Below are 25,007 nucleotides of genomic sequence, written 5' to 3' on the forward strand. Positions count from 1 at the left end.
CCCCACCTCCAATGCTAGATTATTCAGAAACTCTGATACAAATTGAATTAAAAATAGTAAATTTATTAGCCCACATCAGAAGTTTTTTTGACTAGAAGGGGGCCTTACTTTGGATAATCCCACCATATCTATTTAAGTTGGTAAAGAAAGTAATTGTGGTTTTGGACTGTGGATTTTAAATCATTACAACTAGGCTGAAACACATCTTTTTTTTTTTTTTGAGACATAGTCTCTCTTTGTTGCCCAGGCTAGAGTGAGTGCCGTGGCGTCAGCCTAGCTCACAGCAACCTCAGACTCCTCAGCTTAAGCAATCCTACTGCCTCAGCCTCCCGAGTAGCTGGGACTACAGGCATGCGCCACTATGTCTGGCTAATTTTGTCTATATAGATTTTTAGTTGGCCATATAATTTCTTTCTGTTTTTAGTAGAGACGAGGTCTCGCTCTTGCTCAGGCTGGTCTCGAACTCCTGACCTCAAGCGATCCACCCGCCTCAGCCTCCCAGAATGCTAAGATTACAGGCGTGAGCCACCGCGCCCGGCCTGAAACACATCTTAATCAAAATAGGAACTACTGCAATCAACACATTTTTACCAACGAGAAATAAGGTTGTTTATTCCTATAGCATAAAAATCCGTGCTTCAGGATTCAACGAACTCTTGGAAAGCATTTTCTGCATCCTGCTGGTTGTGGATGCATTTTCCCTGCAAAAAATTGTCATGATGCTTGAAGGAAGTGGTAGTTGATTGGCGAGAGGTCAGGTGAATGTGGTGGATGAGGCAAAACTTCATAGCCTGATTTGTTTAACTTTTGAAGCGTTGGTTGTGCAATGTGTGTTTCAGCGTTGTCTTGGAGAAGAATTGGGCCCTTTCTGTTGACGAATGCCGGCTGCAGGTGTTGCAGTTTTTGGTTCATCTCATCGATTTGTCGAGCATACACTTCTCAGATGTAGTGTTTTCACCAGGATTCAGAAAGCTGTAGTGGATCAGACTGGCAGCAGATCACCAAACAGTGACCATCACCTTTTTTTGGTGCAAGTTTGGCTTTAGGAAGTGCTTTGGAGCTTCTTCTTTTCTTGGTCCAGCGACTTAGCTGGTCATCGCTGGTTGTATAAAATCCACTTTTCGTCGCATGTCACAATCCGATCGAGAAATGGTTCATTGTTGCATACAAGAAAAGAAGACGACACTTCAAAATAATGATTTTCTTGATTTCGGTCCACTCATGAGGCACCCACTTATCAAGATTTTTCTCCTTTCCAATTTGCTTCAAATGCTGAATGACCCATAGAATGGACCTTGAGTTCTTCAGCAACTTCTTGTGCAGTTGTAAGAGGATCACCTTTGGTGATTGCTCTCAATTGGTCACTGTCAACTTCCGATGGCCAGCCATTGGGCTTCTCATCTTCAAGGCTCTTGTCTCCTTTGCAAAACTTCTTGCACCACCACTGCACTGTACGTTCATTAGCAGTTCCTAAGCCAAATGCGTTGTTGATGTTGCGAGTTGTTTCCGCTGCTTTACAACCCATTTTGAACTCGAATAAGAAAATTTCTCAAATTTGCTTTTTGTCTAATGCCATCTCCATAGTCTAAAATAAATATAAAATAAACAGCAAGTAATAAGTCATTAGTAAAAAAACATAAAGTGAGAAATATGCATTAAAATGATGTATAACATAACCACATTTATTTAAGAATGTATTCCAATATCAAATGGCGAATTTCAGCAATACTAAAACCACAATTACTTTTGCACCAGCATAACAGGCTAGCTTCATGTTTCTCTCAAGAATGAGAAAACTTCTTTTCTAGAAACTTCAAATAAACTACTCCTCTTCTCTTACTAGCTCAAATTTGCTCAGGCTTGCCCATCTCAGAAGTAACTACGTACTGCCAAGATATTAATATAATGGCATTACCATGATTGGATTCGAAAATTAAGCTAGGATGGAATGAAATTAGGTAGTACTACATCCCAGTGGTCAACGTTTGGGTATCAATAATTTTATCTTCCCGTACTAGATCATTCTACACCTCCCTCAAGCACATACATTCAAACTGTACATTCAATAACTAGTCTGTAATTCTGCAATAATTGTCTACAATTCATACTTGGCATTTCCAGCTTCTATAGTATGTCTCATGTTTCTTACCAACTTTTTATCTTCCACCACTACCCTTTATGAACTCTATCCTTCAGTCAAATCATGCACCTGAAGATGCCCTTCATTTATCATGCACAGTCACAAATCCCAGGCTCTGTCTGTTGTAGTGCTGTACTTAAAGGATACTTCTTGCTCCTTTCCCTATATCCATATCCTGATAATATTAATATACACAGACCTAATTCTTGTTCCAGCTCTGCAAGATCTTCTCTGTCTCATGTGGACCATGCATATATTCCACCATCTCCTCATTCTGAGCTTCTGTTGTATCTTTCACATTTACACTTTAGTTTTCTTTGCATCAAGTCATGAATATTCATGTGCTATGTAATATATGCATATAGACCTTATATTTCATGTTTTGTTTCTGCTTTTTCCTATAATAATGCTGATGTATAGTTAACATTCAGTAAATAGTTATTGTACGAATGAATTACCAGAAATACGTGCGTATGTTGTTATGAAAGTATTTGTTTGTGTAAGTTGCCTGGGAGTTTCAGATTTTTTAGTCATCCAGATACTTTTATGTTAATAGTATTTATTTTAATACAGCTGGAAAGAGACACTTGGCATTGTTTTGTTTATCATTCTTAAGCACTTTTGTTGAGGTTCTAATTGATCCTTATATGCTAGTTGGTAATTTTATGAAGGTAGCTTAGTTAGTAGTGATCCTAGCTAAACCTCATGCAGCCACAACACAGCTTTGTTATCCTATGCTTATTGTCATACATAAAGTAACTTTCATTAAGGATTATAAGGTAGTATCTCAATTTTGAATCACATAATGCTGTCTTTTATATAATGCTTTACTAGCTATGGTACTATTCATGAATTTGAACATTCTCAAAACTCTTCGTGTGTCCCTTGCAAATTTCAAAGATTTCAGTATAAACTTATGTCAGTGTTTTATTTCCTCTACCATTTTACTTATTGTATCCCTTTAAATTAATGTCAATTTTTTAGTCCCTTGCTTAAAAATCTATTGAATGATAAACAAAGATAAGTTTTTAGAAGGAGCCTGGAGTGGACAGAGTGTTTGTAGTGCTTTATCCTCATGCAAGAATTAGGGACAGCAGCTCCCCTGTTTGGTTTTAGAATGGATGGTTCTTTAATGGATTGGGCTACTCCGACATTCCTGATTTAAGGTCTTCTGTAGCAAGCAACAGTTTTGATGCCAGTAATATATGTGAACTAAATTGCATTGCAGGATCCAGCCAGTCCGCTCTGACCCAGTCAGCATGCCAGGGTCATCCCGTCCAGTCTCTGATCGAAGGGGAGTTTCCACAGTGATTGATGCTGCCTCAGGTAGGAAACCATCTCTAAAATGTTTACTGAGCAGTTCTGTGCATTTTTAATTTATTTTCTTGCACAATGTAGAGGATAGTATTTATTTGCCTTCCTCTTTGGTTTTTTTTTTTTTTTTTTTTGTGGTTTGTGTGCGTGTCTTTTAATATAGTACTGTGCCCATATATGTTGCTAAACAATGCCATGCTTTTAAACATTCTTAAGGTTGGTGAATGATGCAGTAGAGTTGGCACTTGATTAAATGTAATGAACATAGTATTAAAGGCTACAGGGTTGATGACTGTTTTGCCTTTGATCACTGAAATGTGGCGAAGCAACTTTGACAGAGAACGTAAATACAATATATGGATTCAATTTACTCAACCTGTTGAGTATCAAGGTGCCTAATCTGTGGAAGTAGAGAGAGTCCAAATGCTATAGCTTGAATGGTTTTATTATCGAAAGCATAAAGTTTAGAAATTCATTAACTTAACTCTGGTCTATCTATCACAGTTACTAATTTCCTATCCTTGGAAACAAGCTATGAATATGTATCATTAATACCTGGAAGGAGATCTTTGCCTTTATAGGTGACAGTTGCTACATTGGTATTATAAAACTGTTTTCAGCCAGGCCTGCTAAATAATAGAGCTGTTTGTAATAATATATTTTCTTATCCCTAAGTTGAGTGATCAAGAAAATAAGGACAGTGATGCCTTGCATTATGGTGCAGCTGGGGAACATCTGAAGATAGCACACAGCAGGTTTTTTCCAAAAATTCTCTCTCAAGTAGAATTATTAAATACTCAGCATTAGTCAAACAGTCGAGTCAGAGAGGATTTTAATCTATAGTGATTTCAAAATCCCTAGAGGCTGCTGATTTGATTAAGGCTTAAACTGTGAAAGAAAATGGAAACAAATATAAAACTGATTTGTGAAGGTCACTTTTAAAATACCAAAGCTTCTGTTTCTGAGTCTGTCTCTGGGTACATTTTTAAGTTTAGAAGCTAATGGGTTTTGTGCATTTTTTTAGCTTTCCGAAGGTTTGTGCAGTGGATTACACCTTGCATCTTATTGAGCTTCCCCATCAAGGGCTATGCGTTTGTTTTCAGTATAGACTATTACTTTATAGGACTCATTCCTCTCTTTAACTTGATAACCATAGTTGTCCCCTAGAAACAAGCACAAAGATGTGTAGCGTCTCTATCCTTGCTTGCCTGCATTGAATGAGATATTCAGATAGGTAACTTAAATAAAAAATCTCAGTAGTCTCAATCTGAGAATGTTAAAAGATCATGCTCGTCTGGAATTATCATTCACATTTGCAAATCCTAGAAATGCTATGTATTTTATTCAAGATTACAAGAGTAGGCCTGGTTGGGCTTTTTAACTACCTTATTGTTAATGTTTTATTCTCAAGTGACTAGCTACCAGGAACATATGTCACCAAAACAGTTACCATATGTTATTAAAAGTTGACATATTCAATATTATAGTCTGTAGTAATACTCCATATTTATCACATAGCAATTTAAACTATATGTAAAGTCATGTCGGCAATAAGGAGGACTTCAATGAACTGTTGTTGATCTCTGTTGAACGAAGAGTTTTTAAGTTGATTTTTGAATAAGGAATTAGGTCTTACATGTCAGTAATCTTAAATTGCATCTCCATGAGAAATATATTGTAGGAAGTTCTAGTATACTGCTGTGTGGCTTTTAGCCTCTGCCTGAAAGTACCAATCTTTTGAGTAGGGAAAGGACTTCTTGGTGACTAAGCTTTATTAATATTTTTCTAGGCCTATTTTTATTCCAGAAAGCCATGGTTCCTTTCTGAAAGACAGCCAGAACAATGAAATGTGTATGCTGCTCTCCTTAGTTTTAAGCTAAAGAAGCCCCATACATGAGGAATTGGACTTTTATGAGTAACTGTCTCTTCAGCTACCTCTCAAATGGTTTGGTTCCCTTTTGAATGAGCATTATATGTTGTTCAATGCATTTTTTGAGTGAATCATGTTTTGTTGTGGAACCTCCATCTACTTTGTCTGATAGGACCGCTGTTGTTAACAGAAGTACTTTTCTACTGATGTCTAACAAGATCAAGGCTAAATGATTTTAGCTTTCTCTCTCTCTCTCTCTCTCTCTCTCTTTGTTTTCTTTCTTTCTTTTGATGTGGTCTCACTATGTTGCCCAGGCTGGTCTCCAACTCCTGGCCTTGTGATCCTCCTGCCTTGGCCTCCCAAAGTGCTGGGATCATAGGCGTGAGCCAGTGTTCTGGTCTATTTGAGTTCTTTATGGAAACAAGTTCATGGAGAAATTCTGTTTTAGATTCTTTTTCTAAAAAGAGTCTAATAAATTTATCAAATTGCTCCTGAACCAGGAAATGCTTCTCCAATTATGACCTATGTATTGAAGTCATCTGCATATTAGGAAGATGCTCACCTGGAGGTTTGAGTGCCTATTGCTTAGAGATATGACCAGTGTGGCACCTCCTCTGTCGGGCTTCATTGCTTTGTATTACCTTCAAGCATTTTCTATGACTTCATGTATTGTTTGTTTACTTATTCCTATGGCACATGTTATACTTGTCCTTCTATTTTAGTGATAGCTATTGTTTCGTCTATCTAACCTTGTGGTGGTATAATTATTTTTCATAGGTATAGAATTTAATGTGATTATAATTAAATCTTTTGACAGTTATAACAGTTTTCAAAGTGAAAATATTTTATTTAAAACCTGCGTCTGCCGTTTATTTTTTAGATATCTGTGGATTAATCTAACAGTGTTATTCCATTGAAACTAAAAGAATTGAGCAGAGCATTGTGCCACTTATGCCAAGTAATATTTTTTTTCACAATTCCTTGATCATCTAGTAATCTCTGGTTCACTCTTTCACATGGAAATATTGCCTAAAGTAATTTTTTTTTTTTGGAGGTAGCATCTTACTATTTTGCCCAGGCTGGTCTTGAACTCCTGGGTTCAAGTGATCCTCCAGCCTCAGTCTCCTGAGTAGCTGGGACTATAGGTGTATGCCACCATGCTCAGCTTAAAATACATATTGTTTACTTATTAATTTCAGTGATTTCAGAAGAGGGTAAATTCTATACCTGTAGATACCTATGGCCCAGCCGCTCACTGTCTATATGAATATATAGATCTTCAGCAGATCTATAACTGTTTGATGAGTAGATCTTATCCCATAACATCAGTTTCATCTTGTCTTTGGTGATTCAAAAAACACTATCCGAGCTAAGATTTGGGAGTTAAATAATTGTGAGATGTTTCCTTCTTGGCTAAGGACAAGACCATTCTGAAATTGGGCACTTTATAGGATTTTAACCTAAGACACAGGGTACCCAGAACAAACAGGCTTTGAGGCAATTGCTCATTTTTTCTGACATCTAACCAATTAACAACAATGTCTATGAATTTATACAGTATTTCTAGTCAAAGCACTGCATTGGTTTCTTTGTTGTTGTTTTTTTTTTTTTCCTGTACATTCTTTTTGGTGAGATATCTAAGAATTTCTTCCCATTGTTTGTACCTTATAACATGTTCCCCTTCTTTTGATAAAGGTGTAGGACCTCTAAAGAGAAAGCAGAAAGATAGTTGTCAGCATCTTGTTTGAACTTGATTTTCCAGATTGGTGACTAATGTTCTTGTTCCAAGACTTTTAGGATGGACCTGTTAGAGAACTTAAAGCACCTTTACCTGCTTCTCAGTCATCAAATCAAAGAGCCTGCAGAGATCTGGTTTACCCTGAGTTTGTTTGTCCTGGTTTGTAGTTTTACTATGGAGATTGATAATTACTAACAAAGACCTCAAAACAACTGAGATTGAAAGACAGAGTTATGCCTGACTTGTATGAAAAGCAGACATCTTTATCATACTCTAATAAAGTAAAAATTTTATAAAGATAAAGTTATGAGGTGTGGTAGAAACAGCATTTGTGTATATTCCTGAGGAAGCTTATAGAGGCAGGAGGACAATTGGGACAGATAAGTAAAATGACTTCTTATACTTCAGAGCAGGCTTTGATGCATAAGTTATTAGTTTTACATCAAGCATTTCAATAAATAGAGACAAAGTTACAGAGTTGGTATTTGTTGTTGTTCTTGATTAAAAAGAAATACTACTTTTGTTGTACAATGAGGTAATGTAAATAATTAACTTAGCAGATAATTTTTGAGCACCTAATTTTTCCCAATCTCAAAATAATTCATTTATAAAATAAAATTATACACTTAAAATCCCACACTAGTTTCGTTTGATTGATCATTTGTGCCTACTTTCTGTATTTGGCATTTGGCATATCACCTTCAAAAAACCAAATAATACTTATTAGAAAAGTACAATTGGGTAGGTGACACGAAGATTTATTTGAGCAGTTTCCATTTTATTTTGCAGTCATATTTATGCTGTAAGGGCATTCTTATAGAGGCATGCTTTTATCTTACAGAGATTTTTCTGACGTATTTGGGGAATAGCGTTCCTAAGGATTATAATTCACTGTATCTACAGTTGCCATTACAGTCTGAGGCAGACAGACTTAGTCATTATATCTTAAAGCCATCAGAGACACAGAAATGCTGATGGTAAGAAGTAAAGAGATTTGTGTGAGACACTGTTCAGTCTACCATGGTGAGGGCATGTAGCTCCATGATCTTAAAACTGTAACTGAGTGACAGAAGGCAGGACCTCATAACCATGGTCTTTAACTTTTGCTGAAATCTTCAGCAAGTCCTTTTTCCTACCTAGCCATTCTTTTCTGTATCTGTAAAAGGAAATTAAGGTTCCCTATGCATAAATTTGTTACACCTATTTTGAAAGGGGTGTGTTCAAATTATTTCCTAAAGTATTTCCCAGATATAAAGAATATCAAGTTCTTTAGACATAGTAAGATATTTCTTTGAATAAGTGGTATGGCTTTCAATTAACAGAGTTCCAAATATTCTTGGTGATTATAAAGTGATGAAAACTCTAGGCAGGTACCTTGGGTATTCAAGGCCTGTGTGGGATCAGTAAGAGGATTAAGGATAAGGGTGAAATTAAAGGAAGGCTCAGCCCTGACCTGTGAACAATCCCTCAGAGGGGAAAAATATTCAAACCCAGATATGAAGTTTGGCCTTTTTATTAGAAATGAGGAAGTGTATACATTAAATCACCTCTCATCTTTTGAACACCTATATTCTGTATAAAATCAAAAGTAAGTTTTAGAGATTAAGATCATAGGGAAAAGACCTTATTTGCCTCTAAGGAAAATACTCAACCACACATCTCTTCTTCTGATTTAAATGTTCCTTTCATTCTTCTTTCTAATATTTGTAGGATGTTAGAAGATCAAAGTCAAGGTAACAATGAGGAAAAATTTAGCACAATTAAGAGAAAATGATTGCCCCATTTGAAAATAAAGAAACAGTAAACAAAAGTAGAAGAAGCTGTTGCAAAAGTTTCTTCTGATGACACATTGCTTTTATGAATAAATCTTTGTGTCCACCAAAACCTTGCCTATGGTTTCTCCATTGCAAGCTCCAGGTCCTTAGCATAACTTTAAGTCTTTGCTAAGCAGTTTGAGAAGGAATTGATGGGATTCTCCCCACTGTTGATATACCAGGGTACCACATATTTACGTGGGACTTTTGGACCCAACTTTTTTTTTCTTTCTTTCTTTTTTCTTTTTTTGTACCTTTATACCTACATCTCTAATACAAGGCTGGACTGTTTATGTAGTCTCTTGCCTGAGACTATGGTGGCAGGAGGACAATGCTGGGGGCAGTATTAGAATTTGTTTAAGTCTGAACAGGGAATTCCATTTGTCTTAGTGACATGAGTGTCAAACTGTTAGTGCAACACTATTTTAAATTGTGTGCAAGAGCCTGAGAGGCTTATGCTTATAGGTGTCATCCATAAACTTAGAAACAAACAAAGAGCCCCTCTCCACTGAATAGTGAGCCCATTGGGCAATTAAAGAGCAGCCTGGGACCTCACCCTGTCAACTAGTCATAACCAGAGCTCCTGATATTCCCCTGGATATTGTTGAGAACCGTCACAGAAAAGCTAAAGTAAATAATCAAAGTGAAAATAGTTGTTCCAGAGAAAAGTCTTATTCTGGAAGCTTGGTGTAGTAGAAAGAATAATGACCACTAACTTATGAATCTTTGGTTCTAGTCCCAGCTCTGTCTGTAACTGCATGTTTGGTATATTGCTTCAAAACCAAATGCTTTCTTCCATGAAATGAAGGAATTGAACTAGGTTATTTCCAAAGTAACCTTCAGCTTGAAAAATTGATGAGTCTCTATTTTCAAACACTTTTGAAGATGTTTTTAAAATTAGGGTGTAACATATGTAGCAGAAATGCACATATGTTAATCATACAGCTCGATGAATTTTTATACCCATGTAACCACCACTAAGATCAAAATATAGAATATTTCCATCAACCCAGAAAGTTCCTTTATGCTCTTTCCAGTTAATACTACTGACCTAGAGGTAATCACTTTTATTACAATAAATTAGCTTTACCTCTATTGAACTTCATATAATTGGAATAATTTTGTACATACACTTTTGTAATCTGGCTTCTTTTGCTAAACTTAATGTTTTTGATATTGATCTAGGTGTCACATGTATTATATTACTAGTTCATTTTTAACATTGCAGTGTAGTTCCATTATGCGTATGTACCACAGTTTATATATCCATTATCCTGTTGTTCTAGCTTTTGGTTATTATGAATAAAACTGCTATAAACATTCCTATACTGTCTCTTTTTTTTTTTTTTTTTTTTGGTCATATGCCCATATTTCCTTTGAGCATATCTCTAGGACTGGAATTGCTGCGTCACAAAATGGCATATGTTTGACTTTATTAGGAACTGCCAAAAAGTATTGCAAAATGACTACCCCATTTGACATTCTTACCAGCAATGTCTGAGCATTCCAATTGCTCCACGTTCTTATCAACACTTGGTATTATTGGTCTTTATTTTAGCCCTTCTACTGAATTTGAAATATGGTTTTCATTTGCTTTTCTCTGATGAATAGTGACATTGAGCACCTTTGGTATATTTATTTGCCATTTGGATATCTTCTTTTGTAATGTACTTTTTAAGCCTTTCACCAATTTTTATTGGTCTCTTGTCTTATTAAATATCAGAGTTCTTAAAAATATTCTGGATATAGTTCTTTTGTTAGATGTATGTGTTGCAAAGATTTTCTTTCAATTAGTGCCTTTCACTTTCTTAACGGTGTCCTTAGACAAACAGAAGTCTAAGTTTTCCATTATTTTTCCTTTTATGTTTTATGTTTTCACACAAAAATTTTTCCCTCTCCTCCAGTCTTGAAGAGATGTTTTTCTCTACAAATTGTGTAGTTTGTCCTTCACATTTAGGATTTTGATCCTTTTCAAATTAATTTTTATTATGAGTAAGGCAGGAATCAAGATGTTCAGTTTCTTTTACACACATACCTAGTTGCTTCCACACTGTTTATCAAAAAATATGCCTTTCTCCCAATGAACTGCATTGATGCTTTTTTAAAAAATTGTATTTTTTCCTAAATTCTTTATTCTTTTCCATTGATTTATATAGCTGTCTTTGTATAATACAGTACCGTACTATCTTAATTACTATAGCTTTTTAGTAAGTTTTGAAGCCTCATAGTTTAATGCCTCCACCTTTGTTCTTTTTTATGGTTATCTTGGCTATTCTAGGTCCTTTGCATTTCCATACACATGCATTTGTAGAAACATACTAGTGGTTCTTCGAAGTGTGGTCCACAGAACCATGGGAGTTCTCAACAATTTCAAGTGGTCTATGAAGTCAAAACTATTTTTATGATAGTATTCAGTCATTATTTGCCTTTCTTTTTTGTACTCTGTTGATATTTAGTATCGATGGTGCAGAAGCAGTTGTGGATAAAATTGGTGGCATCTTAGCATAGTAAAGGCAATGGCACCAAACTATGCTAGTAGCCAATGCTACCCACTCAGAGTTGTGTTTTGTTTTTTTTTTAGCTGTGTTCATTTAAGAATATCTTGGAAGCAGTAAAAATCACTAATTTTAATTTTGTTATGTTTTGATCCTGTGTACTTCTTTTTAATATTCTATATATCAGATGGGAATGAATACATGATAGTTGTCTTGAGTAAATATTGTGTAATTATTAGAGTTGTTAACTAAACTCATGACTGTTTTCACAGAATACCATTTTAGCTGAAAAAACTGACAGACTCTGTTTACTCAGACATGGGTACTTGGCAGAAATTTTCTCAAAAATAAAGTAAGCCTGTCACTTTGAGGAAAATAAGTGAAATATTTATTACCAATGATAAAATTCTAGCTTTGAATTAAAAATTAGAAATTTGGAAACCTTGTATCCACCACCATCTGCTTAACAGGTTGCCAATATTTAAAGACATTAATGGCTGGGCATGGGGGCTCATGCTTGTAATCCCAGTACTTTGGGAGACTGAAGTGGGAGGATCACTTGAGACCAGGAGTTCGAGACCAGCCTGGGCAACACAGCGAGATCCTCGCTCTAAAAAATAAATAAATAAATGAATAAGTAAAGAAAAAATAAAGACATTGTTGAATAAGTGGTGATATTAACTAATGTGATTTTTTTTTCATTCATGTAATAAAATATATCAACATTATAAATATCTGCAACATTTCCCAAATGGCCAATTTTATCATGTTACAAAATTATGCATGAATAAAAAGGACTCATTCCAAGTGCAAGATAGGAAAAACAGTTTTAATGTAACAGAATACAAAAGTTAATTGATACAGTTTTAGATTCCACATTGCAACTAACTTGTTAAGTGTCAAATAAATCAAGAATATACACAGAATCTGAAAATGCTATTAATATACTCTGTTCTTTTCCAGATACATAATTAAATATAGCCAACTTTTCTTTACATACCTCAATCAAAACAATGTATCACAGCAGATTGAATTAGTAAGGATATGAGAATCCAGCTGTTGTATATTATAGAGCTTTCCAAAAAAGGTTAAAATGTCACTTTTCTCACTATTTTTTGGTTTAGAAAATATTTTTTATGAAAAATGCCATCTATGTTAATACATAAAGTATTTATTATTATTTTAAAATTAGTTAATACATAATTGGGGTTGGTTGGTTTTTTTTTCCGAACACCAACTCCAACCATAATACATAATCGTTTTAAATGTTGATAGGTATAATGCACATAAACCAAAGCTTGTTGGAGTTATGACATTTTTTTGAGCACACGGGTCCTGGGTCAAAAAATATTTGAAATCCACTGGCATATATATACCCACACATACATGTATTAAGTAATCAGCTTGTTTATTTCTATAGAAATTCAGATGAGATTTGATTGGGATTTCATTAAATCTATATATCAACTTTGGGAGTATTGGTATCTTAAAAATATTAAATCTTTCAATACCTAAACTTTTTAACTATCCATTTATTAATGCCTTCTTTAATTTTTCCATGGTAAGTTTCAATGTAGCAGTACACTTCTTTTGTAAAATTTATTTCTGTTATTTCATGTTTGATGCTGATATATATATTTCATTTCAATTTTCAGTTTTTTCTTTGTTGCATATAGAATAAAATACTTTTTGTGTAATGAACTTGTATCCAGAAACTTTTCTAAATTTATTCATGAATTCTAGTAGAGTCCCTTGGATTTTCTACTATGTAATCATGTCATCTGCAAGTAAAGATGGTCTTATTTTTTTGTAATCTTTATATTTCTTATTTGTTTTTCTCCCTTATTATAATTCCTTACACCTCCACTTCAGTGTTGAATAGAAATGACAATATTGAACATTCTTACTGTCTTCTCAGCCATAGGAGGAAGGTTTTATTATTTCACTGTTAAGTATAGTTTGATAAGTAAAAATTTATGAGAATTGCAACGGAGAGAGAAAAAAATAGTGAAATAAAACAGAACTCAGTGTGAGAGGTATGTGGGGCAATATGAAACTGTTTAACATTTGCATAATTGTCACACATATATGGAAGAACAAGAGAATACAGTAAAATAAATATACGAAGGGTTTAGATTTTTCCAAAGTTAATGGAAGGCATTAACTCAAAAGTTTCAAGAAACAGTGTATCCCAAGGAGGATACATAAAGAAAACCGTACTTAGGCATATGATAGTCAAACTGTTGAAATACAACATAAAGAAGCAATTTTAATAAGGCTACTCTGCTTCTTTTTTTCTTTGGTTTGTATTCTGGTGATGTTGTGGAGTTCTGATAAAACTAGAAATTGGAAAAGTGGCAGATTGATTTTTAAGCTTCATGGGTGGTTTAAGATCCCTGTCTCTGAATAATAAAGAGGTCTATGAGAAATGTTCAGGATATTTGTCAATAGACAAGTAAAAGAGATGGAAAACCAGTATTAATTTATAAACAGCTAGGTGCCCAGCACTGTGCTAGATGTTTTCACATGTCTTATCTCATTTAATCTTATTTAATTAGGATCACAGGTCCATTTCAGAAATCTTTGAAGAATAGGACCTAGGACACCCAGTTCCTGATACTTAAAATTACTTAAAGTGCATTATGGTGACACCTCAGATAAGTCCAAACCTCTTTTTACCCTGCCTAATCAAATATTCATTTCAAAACACTGTATGCTGAAATGAGCCACATGGGAGTAGAAGAGAATCAACTATTCAGGTGGTGAAAATGTGTGAATGCAGCTGGCAGATGAAGTTCCAGTATGATGAATTCCCAGCTTGTCCTTATTGCTTCAGGCAACAACTGACAGGCCTGACTGGTCATTCGCTTTCCATTTCTGGCATTGATAGGACTGAAAATTCTCAGTGTCACAGATACTTAAAAGCTGTTCCTGTTATAGTGGATACAAACGGCCCTGGAGGGTCCTTCTTGCATAGAGATGTAATCAATATGGTTTGGAGTTCTTGACCTGAACCTATAATTAATTGTAATTATAAAGGTAGCTTATTGTTACAGAAAATGCTTATATTCAGAACATTGGGACTAAGTTGTACACGGAGAATAGAAAAATAGAGGCTTTGTCCCTCTTTCCATTCTTCACAGTGTTTAAGAGGCTTTCGTAATAGTCAAAGAACAGAGTGGTATTACAGGATTAGAACATTGTATCTTTGGTTTAGGGTGCTGAAGTTTAAATCTCACCTCCAAAGTGATCCTGATATCTTGCAAAAACCATGACTTTAATGTTCTGTAGCTGGTGTTCGTGATATTTCTAATACCAAAGTAGAATTTTGGTTGTTTTTTTCCTCAAAATCCAAATACCTGTATTTGAAGTGAGTCTTTAAATAATAACACATTTGAGTTTGAGTTTTTCCTGCAGTTAAGTGATATACTGCAAAAAGGAATTGGGTAAGCAGATTTTATGGTATCCATGATCCATGGGTAGGAGTAGAAGGAGATGACACTGTATTTAGGTTTATTGTGATCAGGATTACTTTGCCAAGTGAAAATAGTAAAAATGGAAGAATGAAATACCTTAACAGTAGGTGTGGATCCTGATGCTCTGTCACCTCTTCGCTTAAGATACCTCTGGATGACATTTCTACTGGATTACCCTATTTGTAGAATGCCTTGGAACAAAAAGTAATGCCTTATAATAAAGAGCTCTTTGAGAACAAGGGCTGTCTTCGTATCTCCCTTTGCCTGGTATTGGTGCCTGCCACTGAACACATAATCAATATTTGTTACCTTGTTGATTTCTGATAAAACATAAGGCTTTAAATATACCATAAATTGATTAAAAGTTGATAGTTTAGGCCGGGCACGGTGGCTCACACCTGTAATCCTAGCACTTTGGGAGGTTGAGGCAGGCAGATCGTTTAAGCTCAGGAGTTCGAGACCAGCCTGAGCAAGAGCGAGACCCTGTCTCTACTAAAAATAGAAAGAAATTAGCTGGACAACTAAAAATATATAGAAAACATTAGCCAGGCATGGTGGCACATAGCTGTAGTCCCAGCTACTCGGGAGGCTGAGGCAGGAGGATCGCTTGAGCCCAGGAGTTTGAGGTTGCTGTGAGCTAGGCTGACGCCACAGCATTCTAGCCTGGTCAACAGAGTGATACTCTGTCTCAAAAAAAAAAAAAAAAAAATTGATAGTTTATCTTCATTACCTGTCTCAAACCTGGAAATCTCATTCTTGACCTAAAGTCCTTTACTAGGTTTTCCTTCTGTTATGATCACTGTTCCTTTGTTTCGGCCTATGGTAAATTGTGTGGTATATTGAAATATTTTGCAAAGCTTTTCAAATTATCTTTTATGTCATTCTTTTAAAGCAGCATTATGTTTAAGCAGAATGTTTCTCATTGTTGGTAGCTTTTACTTAAGGCTGAAAATAAAAAGAAATGGATTATAGCCCTCAATTCCACTGTGCTTTGGTCTGTTAGGCCTAGCATGGAAATTTTTGTTTTAAAGTCATCTTTGTAAAGCATATTCTATAGCAAATTTCTGTATTCTGGGATCTATTGTCAAGACTAGCAAACATTTGCTGAAAGGAATGGGCATGTTTTTGCCTTCTGTTCATACTAGCCTAACTTTTAGGCATACCATTTTAGGGATATTTTGGGCTGTCTTTTAAGCTAGTCCATCTTGGACACAGGATACTGGCGTATAGAAATCTGACCTAAGTTCCATTAAGCCAAAGTTTTGTTGAAGAATTACCAATATTTTAGTATTGTCTTTACAGCTTAGTTATTTGTACTTACACTCTAGGAAGCTCCAAGAGACACAGTAGAATTGGTTTCTTTTGTATATAATAGCATCTTGAATCTTAAACCTGTTTTACTTTGGTGTTCTACAAAATGTGGAAAGGCAACAGTTACTCTGTAAATTCTCAGTGTTAAGATTATAAAGGATACTAAAAGTTTTACTCGAAACTTTAGTTGAACTCCCCAGTTAGTAATCCCTTCTTTAGGTGAGTTTATATAGATAACATATACAATACATAATATTTATATATATTTTATATTATATATTTATCATATATAACATATATGTTGTCATTCTCAAATGAATGTTTGCAAGATTGGAAACCGAACTCTTTCACCCTTCTGTTTCTCTCTACCTAGAGGACACTGTGAACCCTTTGACATTCTATACAGCTGCCTTTTTCTTTTGCTATGTCAGAAATTCTTAGCCATGAGTTAATACCTCTAATTAGAGTTTTTGTAGACATGTCAGGGACCCAATTCCTGAATTGAAGGGCCTAAGCCAAAGAGAACTTACTATGGAAATTTCATTTGTCTTGAAACCTGTTCTTAATCTTATTCTTTATTCCAATCCACTCCCTTGAATAAATTAATTACTTTCTCCTATGTTCTTAATCTTTTACTATTATGTTTATTACCTAATATTAAAATTAGTTGGGTATTATTTTTCATTCTAGACTGTGAGCTCATCTTAGTACCCCCCATAGCTCCCTGAATGATTCTGACACATAATAGGTACTCAATAAATGTTACTGAATTCAACATTTTAGCATGGAACATTGAAACCAAGTTTTTTCCACTTGCCTGCAAACAGTAGTTACCTCCTTGAAGGGAAATTGAGTGGCTAGGGAACAGCAGTGACAAGAGACTGTCTTTTCTCTGTAGTGTTGCAGAATATGAGTGTGCATTATCCATGCAAAATATAAATTAAGAACTCTGTTTTTAGCACTAAACATTTTTCAGACTTTTTTTCTTTTTTTTTTTTTTTTTACAAATGAAGAAGCTGAGGTTAAGGTATGTTAAATAACTTATCAACTATCACATAGCTGGTAGGTGATAGAGCAAAGGTGTGAATCTGTGAAAGCTTCACTTTTTGCAGGACTTTGAACAGAATCTCAGCCAAGATAGCGTTGATTTCATTCATATAATCATCAGGGTGTTTATGTGACCTAGGAACTATCTATATTTGTTCTTTATATCATATACTGTGTGCACGACAGAAATCACAAAATACATCACCTCCACTCTTTAGTGGCACCTCTATTTTAAGAGATCATTGGGAAAACCTCTTTGAGGATTTGATGATTGAAGACAGTTATATCATGGCTCACCTGGGTATACCTGCACCTCATGGACAGACTCGTACCCTTTAAGTAGTAAATACTTGTTTTCAGCTAGGCAAGCCACTATCAATCAGGTAATGGTTTCCTGAGCTGAAAAAGGCTTTCCACTAAAGAATGGTGATTGGCCAAGGTCACATTGCTTTTCCATTTACTTGTGGGAAAACACAAACTAAAGGAATGCCAGTATTTGAAACTCACAATTCATTTTATATTGGTAGGAGGGTGGGGAGTGAGGGAGGCAAAATGATTATTATTTCCCTTGGAAATATTGTTAATTGCTTTTTCAAAATATGGGTTAAAGCTTAAAACAAGCCAAAAATGCACTAATTTTAAATGGACCTGACACCTTGATCTTCAATCATGGAATAACATATGAGTGGGGATTCCCAATGGACCACTGTACACTACAATATTTATTACTATAAAGATCTAAGAGCTCTTAGCCACTTTCAAAGTTATGAGAGCAGTTCAAATCCCATCCTCTTGACTTTGTTTTACCGTTTTAAAATTCTGGTTTGTTTTGTGTGGTGTTTTCAGAAATACCTCTCCACCTCAATTTCAGAATAATAATATTTGACTTTTCAATAAATTTAAGGAAGAGCTCAGATATGAAAGTATACTCATTCTTGGGGACTGCAGTGCTTTAACTGGCCCATTTTATGCCTCTATTTATTCATCTGCAAAATGGTAACTAGGTTTTGCCTTCCATTTGGCTTATATGATCAAAATACTAATAAATTGAAAGGCTCTGGGATAGTACCGTCATTGACACCTGCTATGGATGGTGTAATTTTCACTATGCTTTGCTTTAATATATATGAGCCTCCTGAATACGTACCATTCACAAAATAGCTGTGTGCAGATTCGTAGATATCCTTGACTGAGACAAAAGGATTTTGAGGTTGTGATCATGAAAATTGATGTAAACTGATATTTTGAATTATGTGCATCCTTTCTTATGAAGGAAACCTATTTGGAATAGTTTATTCTTGGACAGTTATAGAATTAAAAATTAAATAAATAGGATATTTAACATCTGTATTTAAACCTGCAATTATATGCAGCTCATACAGTTTCTGTGCTGCTGCATACTAAATTATATATGATGAACTAATAGTGGTTTTAGGTAACATTTGATTGCCTAATACTGTATACTAAGCATTTCACATGTATTGTCTTCTCTATTCTTCACAAAATCCTATGAGATAAAAGTGTTATTATAATTTCCGTTTTTCAGAAAGATGCTATGGTTCAAAGGAATTAAGTACAGCACACTACCTCCCACTTTTGCAGTGTCATCCGAGTTTCTTTGTCATGGACATGTTTTACATAGCTCCTTATTAAAATATATTTTTGATAAATACAGTTTTTAAATGGACAAATATGTATTGTAAGTACATGAACTTTGTGGTCAGATGTAGGTTTGATTCCCATTTCCTTAGCTGAACAGGTATATGACCTTGAGTTTCTTTGTCCTTAAGAAGAGTATAAGAACACCTGTTTTCGATGTTATAAAAATTAATAGATATAACATATGTAAAGCTTCTGGCCACAGTTCATGTACATAATAAGGACTCATTAGATGTTAGTTTTCACCTCCTTACCCTCTTTTCATAAAAATAATTACTTTTACTGTGTCCCAACGTTTTTGTTTTGCTCTTTGTGTATATTATATATATTATGTTTATTTCTCATTACCATCCTAAGGAGATAAATTATACTATTGTCCCCAGTTTATAATTGAGAAAACAGACTTAGAGATCCTAGATTGGATCCCAGGCAGTTTGATTCCAGAGCCTGTGTTCTTTTTTTTTTTTTAATTTTTTTTTTTTATTCTTATTTCAGCATATTGTGGGGATATGAAAGTTTAGGTTACGTATCTTGCCCTTGCCCCCCCCCCCCCCCCCCAGTCAGAGCTTCAAACGTGTCCATCCCCTAAATAGTGTGCATGGCACTCATTACGTATATATACACCCATCCCCTCCCCCACCCACATCTGCCGGACGCCCGATCAATGCTATTCCTAAATGTGCTCTGAGGTGATGATCAGTGAAACCAATTTGATGGTGACAGCCTGTGTTCTTAACTACAATTTTATATGAAGATATGTTCCAACATCAGGTTAGATTCTGATATTTCAGGTGAGAATCTAAGTCCCAGAAGTTATTATCCTGTGTTTCTGTTATTAAATGATGGCAGTATGACAATGTATTTTCTGATACGCAGTTGACTCTTGTAATAAGTTTGTCATAATAGATGTTCAAACACCTTCTGATTCTAAAATCTGTGATCCCATGTCATTTGGATACATTTGCAGTAGTCTGAGGCAGATGTAAGGATCCTTTAGGGAAAAGTATTAATCACTGTGGCTTAATAAGGGATATGTTGACTTTTTTACTCTTTAACTTCAGGAACCCGTACTGACCTGAAATTAATCAGTTTATGGGGGTTTTCGTGGGAACTAAGAAACAAATTAACTTCAACCTCCTTTTCTTAAAAAAAAAAGAATTGCAAAATACTTTTGCCCAAACGGATTTGACTTTAGTCATATTTGTTTTTACGTGTAAATAAACTTTGCTCAGGTAATGTAAAAGGTAAAGTAATGCAGCCATTTGATTTGCCAGACGAGATCACTCTCCTGAGCTTGTCAGGTTCGTTTATGTTTCTTTTTACTCTCTCTTGTTCTTTCTCACTCTATTTTTTTCTCTCTGTTTCAGTTTGTCTTGTTTCTACCTTTCCCTCCCAGTGTCTATCTTCCTGTTTTGATAATCCTGTTTCATCTCTGTCAGGGAAAGACTCTCCGAAGGATGCAGAATATGTCACTATTTTTATAAGGATTTCTCTTATGATATGTTAGAATAAAAGAAAAAAACTTCTCCAAAGTTACAAATAGTTTTTTACCAAAATGACTATTTCACTTGGAAAGTTTTATGTTTTCTGTAAAAATACCAGGAGTTGGGTGGGCTTGATGTCTCCTCTCCTTCTCCACTTCCCCAGCTACACACTCACGTCAGCAGAGATGCTGAGAGCTTTATTCCAGGCTGTTAGGAGACAACACATTGACCAAGGGGTAACTAAGACACATTTTTCTTCTCTTATTTTAAGGAAACTTGTTAAAAAAAAAAAAAAAAAAAAAAAAAAAAAAAGCCCATCTCTCAACCTTTTCCATCTTGCATAACTGAATATAGAAACTTTTTCAATTGAAATGAAAGTAAGGAAATAGCACAGGATTGCTTTAGAGTGTTTGTTTCATTGTAGAACATAAGACAAATGCTTTGGGACATCAGTAATTACTATTTGAGGCAGCCTTCAGGGACTGAGATATATGCCTTTCAAGTGTGCACTTAATCTCATACTTCATCAGTTATTGGATCAAATAGTGTCATTTACTTAGGATCCATGTCAGCCCCGTAAACTCCAAATCAGGTATTACATGTCACCTTGTGAGAGATTCTCTGCATTACCCCTATCTATTCTCCTTCATTAAATGACTTTATATGAAGGCTTTAAAGAAATGAAAAATATTTGTTCTTTCCATACAAAAATACTTAAAACTTTTATCTTATAATTCACTTAACAGAGTAACTTTGCACAGCCCTGGAGCAGAGCATTCTTAAAGTAAGCCCAGTAGGCCTAAGCTTCTGATGGGTCAACAAGTAACCACTGCAGAAAGCATAAGATTTCCTGGCTAAAAGAAATAGTCTGTCTTTTGTTCGGGTACCAGGTTGTGTCATAAAGCTAGGAATAGCTTAGGGTAGGAAAAGTTGTGAAGCTTTTTATCATCATAAGCTGTATATAATACATACTTTAGGTAACCTCCATGGGTTTCCTCACTGCTATTGGCTCAACTGTGGCTTTTAATGGAACCATATCTGCACTTCCATCTCTTTCATCCCTCCCTTTTTATGAGAATAAAAAGTAAATTGGGTGCTATTTAAATATTCTCTACTTACATTTATTAAAAACTACCCTGCTGCAGGGCACAGCACTTTGGATAACTGCCTTGCACCAACCCAGTTTTCCACCCAGGTGGTTTACCCCAAAACCTGGACTTTGCTTTCCTCAGACTTTTAATTTCTTTAAACTAAATGATCACAGAAGAACTTAGGAGGAGCCTAGTTTCATTTGTGAGGTTTTCAATAAAACTTAAGTGGAATGTGGCTTGAAAACCAGACCCATGAAAAACCATAACTATGCTGACACTAGAGGAAAAACCTACAGAAATTCTTATACCTCTTGCTTTCAGTGTGGAGGGAAAAAAGAAAAAACAGAAGGGTGAAAGAGCTTTAGTACTGTACACTTTGGGAAAGAAAGGGAGCTAGGGATGTTTGCTTGAATACATTTGTCATATATTGGTGTTCTATTAAAAAAGATTGTCCAGAAATAATTCATATGTTTTAAATTGCATACCTTTCTGAAATCTTGTATCTTCCTGGCCCATCCTGCCTAACATTTGAATCATCCTTTGTCTAGCGCATCCATGCTGTCTATGCCACCTGCCTTGGTGGGAACTTAGTAGCCATCTCAGTCACAGTGTCTTGGTGTCTCAGTGCTTGTGTTTAAGTAACCTTTATTTTACTTAATGGCCCCAAAGTACAAGAGTAATGATGCTGGCATATTATTATACTTGTTCCATTTTATTGTCCGTTACTGTTGTTAATCTCTGTGCCTAATTTATAAATTAAACTTTACCATAGGTATGTATAGGAAAATACATAGTATATATAGTAATGCATACACCACATGCCAACTGTTTGGTCAACAGCAGAATGTATATACTTGTACAATGTGGTCCCATAAAATAATATTAATAATACCATATTTTTATTATACCTTTTTTATGTTTAGATATGTTGAAGGTCACAAATAATTACCATTGTGTTTCAGTTGCCTACAGTGTACAGTACTGAGTATAGTAACCTGCTGTACAGGTTTGTAGCCTAGGAACAATAGGCTGTAGTCTAGGTGTGTAGTAGGCAATCCCAACTAGATTTGTGTAAATACATTCTATGATATTCACACAACAATGAAATTGCCTAATGACGCATTTCTCAGAATGTGTCCCGTTGTTAAGTAATGCCTGGTTGTATAGGGTTTGATACTATCCATGGTTTCAGGCATCCACTGGGGGTCTTGGAATGTATCCCCCATGGATAAGGCGTGACTACTGTATACTAAATGATATTTTGAACCTTGCTTCATTTATTACCAGAAGATTTCCTTGAAGTCATTAAATATTTTTGAAAACTTTTCTTATTTTAATTTTTTATTTCTGTAGATTTAGGGGTACATGTGTGGATTTATTACATGGATATATTGCATAGTGGTGAAATCTTAGCTTTTTGTGTAACCCTCATCCACTCAGTATACGTAGCACCCATTAGTTAATTTCTCATCCCACACCCGTCTCCCGTCCTTCCAAGTCTCCAGTGTCTATTATTCCACTTTCTGTGTTCATGTGTGCTCATTATTTAGCTCCTGCTTATGAGTAAGAACATACAATATTTAACCTTCTGTTTCTGAGTTATTTCACTTAAGATAATGGCTTCCAGTTCCATTCATGTTTCTGCAAAAGACATGATTTCATTCTTTTTTATGGCTGAGTAGTAATCTATGGTACACACACACACACACACACACACACACGTATGTATGCATACATGTACATACCACATTTTCTTTACCCAATCATTGGTTGATGGACATATAGATTGATTCCATATCTTTGCTATTGTTAATAGTGCTCCAATAAATATATGAGTGCAGGTATCTTTTTGATAGAATGATTACTTTTCCTTTGGGTGAATATCCAGTAGTGGGATTGCTGGATCAAATGGTAGTTCTATTTTTAGTTCTATGAGAAATCTGCATACTGAAAAACATAGTTTTTTTTTTTTTGTTGTTGTTGTTGTTAAATTAAAATAGGCTTTATTTCTTAGAGCAGTTTTAGGTTTACAGAAAAATCAAACAGAAAGTACAGAAGGTTCCCATATAGTCCCTACCCCGACCCCACTTACAGTTTACCTTATTATTATCTGGCATTAGTGTAATACATTTGTTAAAATTTATGAACCAGTATTGATACATTATTACTAACAAAAGCCCTTCGGCTATGTTAAGATTCACCATGTTGTATAGTTTTAAGGGTTTTGTAAAATACGTAACATTACGTATTTACCAGCACAGTTCATAAAGAAGAGTTTCACGGCCCTAACAATTCCCTGTGCTCTACCTATTCATCCCTCTCTCCTTCCCAAAACATCTTTATAGTTAATTGTATATTACCCTCTTCTACTTTGTGTCCACCTGTGAATTTTTTATAATTAATAAGGTATGAGTTCTCCTACATAAAATGTAGCATAACTCCTCTGAGAAGAAACCATTTTACTCATTCAAAATGCTCTATCCTTTTATGTGTTCCTCCCTGTGGCATTGATCATGTTAATATATATCTATATGTACATCTCTCTATATAAACACACTTGATAATAATATATTAATACAGTCTCATTTTTAAACCTGAACATTACAGGTAGAACTATAGGTTTTTTTAATGTTTTTTTGGAGACACAGTCTCACTCTGTTGCCCGGGCTAGAGTGCTGTGGCGTCATCCTAGCTCACAGCAACCTCAAATTCCTGGGCTCAAGCAATCCTCCTGCCTCAGCCTCCCGAGTAGCTGGGACTACAGGCATGCACCACCATACCCAGCTAATTTTTTCTATATATTTCTTTAGTTGTCCAGCCAATTTATTTCTATTTTTAGTAGAGACAGCATCTCACTCTTACTCAGGCTGGTCTTGAACTCCTGAGCTCAAACGATCCTCTTGCCTTGGCCTCCCAGAGTGCTAGGATTACAGGCGTGAGCCACCACGCCTGGCTGGGTTTTTTTTTTAATTTTGTAATTGAATTTTTATTTTGAGATAATTATAGATAAGAGTTATGAAAAATAACATTGAAAGATCCTAGATACCAATGATAACATCTTGCAGAACTATAGTACAATATTACAGACAGGATATTGACATCAATATAGTCAAGATTTAAACACTTCCATCTGTTTTTGTCCCCCCAAAATCATATTCTGAAGCCCTAACCCTCAATGTAATGGTATTTAGAGGTAGGGCCTTTGGGAGATAATTGGGCTTAGATGAGGTCATGGGATTGGACCTCCATGATGGGATGAGAGTCCTTACAGGAAGAGGAAGAGCCAGGAGCTTATGCTTTTTCTTTTCTTTTCTTTTCTTTTCTTTTCTTTTTTTTTGAGACAGAGTCTTGCCCTGTTGCCCAGGCTAGAGTGAGTGCCGTGGCGTCAGCCTAGCTCACAGCAACCTCAAACTCCTGGGCTTAAGTGATCCTAACTGCCTCAGCCTCCCGAGTAGCTGGGACTACAGGCATGCACCACCATGCCTGGCTAATTTTTTCTATATATATATTTTTTTTTAGTTGGCCAGATAATTTCTTTCTATTTTTAGTAGAGACGAGGTCTTGCTCT

General features: G+C 35.3%; 1 protein-coding gene across 9 annotated transcripts in view; it reads left to right on the forward strand.

The window, feature by feature from the left end:
* BCAS3 (BCAS3 microtubule associated cell migration factor) overlaps nt 1-25,007 on the forward strand; it is a 555,013-nt gene that overhangs the window by 286,914 nt on the left and 243,092 nt on the right. For all 9 annotated transcript variants that reach the window (XM_069481069.1, XM_069481074.1, XM_069481076.1 and 6 more), the window contains one exon: nt 3,369-3,466. In XM_069481069.1, coding sequence (XP_069337170.1) covers nt 3,369-3,466 — 98 coding nt within the window. The remainder of the gene's footprint in view (nt 1-3,368; nt 3,467-25,007) is intronic.

The sequence above is a fragment of the Eulemur rufifrons genome, chromosome 9 (genome assembly GCF_041146395.1).
Source record: "Eulemur rufifrons isolate Redbay chromosome 9, OSU_ERuf_1, whole genome shotgun sequence".
Classification (NCBI taxonomy): domain Eukaryota; kingdom Metazoa; phylum Chordata; class Mammalia; order Primates; family Lemuridae; genus Eulemur; species Eulemur rufifrons.